Genomic DNA, 5,734 nt, shown 5'->3' with positions numbered 1-5,734 from the left:
TTCAGTCTATTCTAATAAAACGTTTTAATTATTATTCGACTCGTGATTTTTAACATCAAAATTAAATATATATTATCTTTCAAAATATCAAATCGATTATGTCAAGGAAGATTTGTAGGAAATGATATTTGGCGACTTGATACTACTCTTCCAAATTCTGCAAGACCCATATCATTCAAGTGACGATTGAAATCATTAGGATGCAACCATTTGCACGTCACAGGAGAACATACTTGGAGCCTGACTGAGCTGCAACAAGTGACAAGTTTTCACGTTTTGGTAATATGCTTATAATCACTTAGCAACTTGTCACTTAGATAGTATTTGAGAGAGGCTTCTAAAAAACACTTATCAGCTTTTACTTCATAAAATTTCACAAAATTTCAAAACTTTACGGAAAAAAAGCTGAAAAATACTTCTTAGAAGCACTCTCAAGCACAGTCTTAATCAGCCAACAAGTATGATCCACAGTGAGATGCAAATGGTTAATAAGATGCTATCTTTTTTTTTATGCTATCCTCGATAATATCCTGCGAGGGGGGGTCCAGTGGCCACGATCTTTTGGTCACTGATCCAGGGCGGCTAGTATCGACATGTTCATGCTATTATTAACAGAACTCGTGAATTTTTAACAACCGGTATCTTTTTCTATCTGAAAAACAAAATGGATACATGAAATGTCAAGAAGGCTGTGTACAAGACACACATTTGAAGTATTCAAGACGATGTATTCACATTACATAACTTAAAATCAACCCATACGAAATGGAGCGGCCAAATTTCATAAAGAAAATAGATGTAAAATCTAGAACTTTCTCATTCTTGGGAACCTGCACCATTTGGTGCAGCGTCCATAGGCTCTCCATCGCCTGCATCCTCCGCTTTGTCGCCTTTCTTACCTGCTCAGCACATTTCACATTCAGATTAAGGATCCGATTCACCGCAAAAAGAAAGAAAAATAAAACAGCACCGGGAATACGGGAAAGAAATCTTCGAGAAACAATATTAGTATTATATGCGAGAACATGAATTACTGCAGGAAGAATTGGGTCAATGACCCTGTAGAAATTTGAGTAAACTACATTTGTTAAAATATGCAATGGGTTGAATATGTATTTTTAATCTAAGGTCATTTGTAAAATGATATAGAGGGAATCCTACAAATTTATATGACCCAGCTCTGGCCTAGGTAAAACTAACCTTTCTTCTTCTTGCCACCACCTTTCTTCTTCGACTTTGTGGCCAATGCCAACCAGGCTTTAATTTCGGGATCATCGACCGTCTTGGTGGGTTGAAGATCCTGTAGAGGATGTGATGTGACTCGATCTGAACCATTTGGCATTAGCAAAACAGTGAACTTGATGTGAGCAACCAGGTCACCTGCAATACAACTAGTTAGGCACCAGCACATGGAAATGAATCATAGGCATACATCAAGAGCAAAGAAGACTACTACACAAATATGGACCCATACCCGGCTTCTCATGAAGAACGGGATACGGCTGCAAAAGCTCGTGATTCACACATTCTACAAGGCCCAAACGAGCACGCTTCTCTTCTAAAGCCCTGTTCCACGTACATCCTGCTCATTACCCCCACTGACTAAAAGAAATGATGCCTAGTTGTTAACACACTTGAACCTTGCAGCAGGTAGAACAAACTAACCTAGCAGAAAATGGCATGATCGGGAACTTCTGGCTAATCTCACTAAATATGAACCGAGATGCTTTCATCTTTAGGTGATAATTCTTGTCAACAGCTCTTTTATATATAGTTGTTTGTTTCTCATCCAACAATTTTGGCTGCAGGTTCCATGATAAAATCCATGACCAACATTAGAGTAAAAATGTAATAAATATTGCAAAATAATAGTTAAAATCATCCAACATCATGATTACCTTGCCTTCGCCCGTGCTTGTAACGATGTCAACAGAATACACCTCGTTTTCCTCAAACTCAGCTTCGTCAACTCTTGTATCAGTGCCAGAGACACTTAACACGACCTTGTTTCCATCAATCACAAATTGTTTCATTTGATGACTTAAAACTCCTTCAACTATTTTGCAATCATATGCGGCGGCAACCTTTTGAATGGCTTCAGTGACATCTTTGTTCTACCACCAATTAAAAACAAGAATCAGAAGTTACAAAAGAGAAGTAAAATTGACAAACTATACAAGCTATGAAAATCACACAATAACTTTCCACAAACTATTTACTGAGCTTTGTAGCAACTATAGGCTCCCGAGACAAATTTACTAAATTACCATGTCCCCTATTCGTTGACAATCTTAGTAATTGCATTCAACCATGTTAGGAGAAGATGTGAATGGTTGTGATTTAGGCTTAACAAGATGAATGGACTGTGTGTTAAAATCAGTCCCAAATATCAGAAATGCAGCCTTAAAAGGAATATTGGCAACAGGGAAAAGAGGAAACCAATAGAAAAAATTGGTGACCTCGGCAAAGTTGCCTTTCCAACCCTGGTAAATATTTCTTTTGAAAATTATTAGTTAACCGATACAATATGCATATTTGAAATGGCTTTCCGGATAAAAATGGACAAAGAAGATTTTTAGAAGATATCTCTATCAGAGTAACTATGACTAGACAGCTTCACAGGATGCGAGATCCTCGCTCATGAATAGCATCATCACGTAGAGAATAACTTCAACCCTTCATAAGAATATTCTCTCAAAGTAAAACCAGCCACTGGATTTAGGTGATGGGTTTTGACTTGGAAACCACATGTTGGGAAAATTTTACAGTAAAAGATTAATTTGAATCAACCAAAACCACGAGGAAATGTAATTACTAAATGCTTTATCTGACAACTATAGAAATAATTGCTGATAGCTCCCATGTTAACATAGTAACTAAAGATGCAAGGCGCAACAAGGCGCCGACAGGTCTTGGAACGAAAGCGCAAGGGGAAGAAAGCTCCTATTAAATGGTGTTGCGGACACATTGAGGGAAAAATTGGTGCATAATATTTTTTAAAGAGTTCTATAATATATTCAAACATAACCAAATAGTTTGAAAATCACACGAGGTAAAATTTCAAGAAATCATCAATATTTAAACATCATCATTTAGTAGAAGCTACATATTTTTACAAAGAAAATAATGGACATTACCCATAGAATATAAAATTTAATTACATGAAAAAAGTGTAATTAATTATTAAATAATAAACGAGTAAGTTTCCGTTTATTAGTTTCTATAACAATTAAACATTTAGATCTCAATGTCAAATTAAAAATGAGAAAAAGTGAAAAAAATGAGTCTAAATCACCCTAAAATGACTACGAAAATGCAAAACAAAACTCCCTAGGTCCCACTTTCGCTATGATGGGCATAGGTCGGAGGATGGTTATTTAGGTACTGTAGTGTGACTCCTTCAATCCCCAAGTATACAAACCCATATTTTTTCGTGGGAAATAAATAATGATACTAATAACAGGACACACAAGGCACTACTTGTGGCTCAGCTCAGGCGTGAGCCTCAACATGTACACATGCATCTCTTTGATTTACTAGCTAGCATACCCGAGGATCACCTTTACAACCCTCATTCTTAAACAGACAGGACTGGTCGTCTGGTACGGGTAAGTATATCAGCAGTCAAATTATTCAAGATTCCATGTAACATCCTTAATCAGATTACAACATTAACGGCTTTGATACATACTGATTCAAAAAAATCCAATGTACATGTTAAAGGTCGCGCACAAATCATGAAGTTACAAAATTAAATAAGTGAATAATCATCTTGACAAATGGTTACAGAAAAGTAAATTCAAAAGTAACAGAAAATAACGGAAATTTAATTTCGTTCGACAACATGTTGCCACTAACCAACAATAAAGTAAAAATTAGTAATATTACTTTCCAAACTTGGCAGTTACTGTGAAAAATTGTGAATCTGAATAGGAAATGTAACCACAAAGGCTATTATATTTCAGATTTGTATTAAACCAATTTAACAAACCGTTGCGGTCAAAACAAGAAATTCAAACTAAGATTAAAAGAAAAGGTTGAAAGAAAAGGAAACAAACCTTTTTCCCTGGTCTCATGAGCCTCAGGGCAACTTCGGCAGCAGTATTTGCAGCAGCAATAACATCAGCTGCCCTGCCGGTAACAGGTCCTTGTGAAAGTACATGGGTATGCGCAACAACAGCAATAAAGCCATCTATGTGACACCCCATATCACTGCAGTTAGGAAACCAATCATGTGATACACAGATATACCAATATCAAGATAAGATGAAACCATTTCATTCTGAAAGTGGTGAATCATAAATTTGTGTACAGGTAAGTTGGCAAAACTTACATTTTCAATATATCTCCTTCTTCCAACACGGTCTCGTCACTGGCCAATGGTGAAAAATGGCAGATCGTGTTGTTCACTGAGATGCAAGTAGGAAATGCAACACCTCTTTCTATCTTCTTCTTCACGTTCTTATACATGCTCCCAGTCTGCCTGAAATTAAAACAACATAATTTAAATACAAAGAAAACAAATTTTTACAATAAAATATGCATAGCAACATTCAAATAAATCAAGCCGCTTACTCTCTGATAAAAGAGTCTCCTTTCTCACAGAGGTCAACAATCTTTACTTTGGGTTTGCTTTCGGACAACACCAATTGCAATGCCTCTGCACAGAATTCACCAAAAACCCATCAAACACCCAAACAAAATGAGACGTTCACCGCTTAAAACGACCCAAAAATAAAACCCATAAAAAATGCAACCTTCCAATAAAAACTGCCAAATTCCGAAAAATACAAATACGTAAAGAAGAAATGAAGCGAGAAACTCACTGTTAACAATCTCGGCGGCGGATTTGTATTTGGTGACGACATCATGGGAGGTGAGATCCAGCTCCTTCTCCTCTCTTTCCTCGTCCGACATCGATTCAACCTTGAAAAACAAACAAACATTTATCCACATCATTCCACAAGAAATTGAAGATAACACAAAAAAACAGCTACAATCGAGGGGAAACACGTACCAGTTCGAAGTTGCGGCGGTGATGAATTGTGAAGAAGGCAGCAGAAGAATTAGGGCTAGAAGTCGGCGGTGAGTGAGGTGTGCACAGTGCGCAGCTTGCTTTATATATAATGCGGTTTTCGACTTTCCAAAGCGTCTGGGGGCGTAGGGTTTTTGGCAAGTACCCGCCGCTTACATTACATTTATTTTTATTTTATATAAAAATATCATATTATATACTAATACAGAAACATAATTTTTTTAAAAAAATAAAGACGAAGTGTTAGCCTTCGATTTATCCAATGTGTAGCGGTTGCAAATTTTAGGATAATTCTTAAATATATTATAGTTTTATTATTGTGCCAATTATATCACTTTTGTTTTTCGTATTTTAAAAATATCTCTTATTAATTAAAAAATATCTCAAATATGTCCTTGAAACTAAATATTATCTATTTTGCCTTTTATTTTCCAATTTATTAATAATAAGTTTAATCTCATCATACTTCCGTAAGTAAATTAAAACAAATTACCTCGTTGATCAAGATGTTGTCGGGTTATGTCCACCGGATTTTACAAGTTGTTCCTCACAACCGAACCACGCGATCGCAACCGATGGTTCCTGACGCAGACTCCTTCAGCAGCACCTAGCACAGTCTTATTTTGTTTCCTACCTTAAGGCGTATAGTAAAAGCTTAATTTTTTGAATGAAAAAACCATGATAAGGAAGAACATCGAA

At 36.2% G+C, this 5,734-nt stretch overlaps 1 protein-coding gene across 1 annotated transcript; it reads right to left on the bottom strand.

Moving 5' to 3' along the window:
* Window positions 1-621: 621 nt before the first annotated feature.
* LOC140890587 (ERBB-3 BINDING PROTEIN 1) lies at window positions 622-5,173 on the bottom strand. The gene is made up of 10 exons (XM_073298485.1): window positions 5,018-5,173; window positions 4,827-4,926; window positions 4,576-4,660; window positions 4,334-4,483; window positions 4,059-4,212; window positions 1,899-2,114; window positions 1,666-1,802; window positions 1,475-1,566; window positions 1,201-1,380; window positions 622-899 (listed from the first exon to the last, which is right to left on the bottom strand). The coding sequence occupies exons 2-10, from the start codon at window positions 4,915-4,917 to the stop codon at window positions 817-819; spliced, it is 1,188 nt and encodes a 395-aa protein (XP_073154586.1). The 5' UTR covers window positions 4,918-4,926; window positions 5,018-5,173; the 3' UTR covers window positions 622-816.
* Window positions 5,174-5,734: the final 561 nt, after the last annotated feature.

This window comes from Henckelia pumila, chromosome 3, assembly GCF_033568475.1.
Source record: "Henckelia pumila isolate YLH828 chromosome 3, ASM3356847v2, whole genome shotgun sequence".
NCBI lineage: Eukaryota > Viridiplantae > Streptophyta > Magnoliopsida > Lamiales > Gesneriaceae > Henckelia > Henckelia pumila.
The sequence above is the reverse complement of the archived record's forward strand: the minus strand, read 5'-3'. Positions and strand labels throughout refer to the sequence as shown.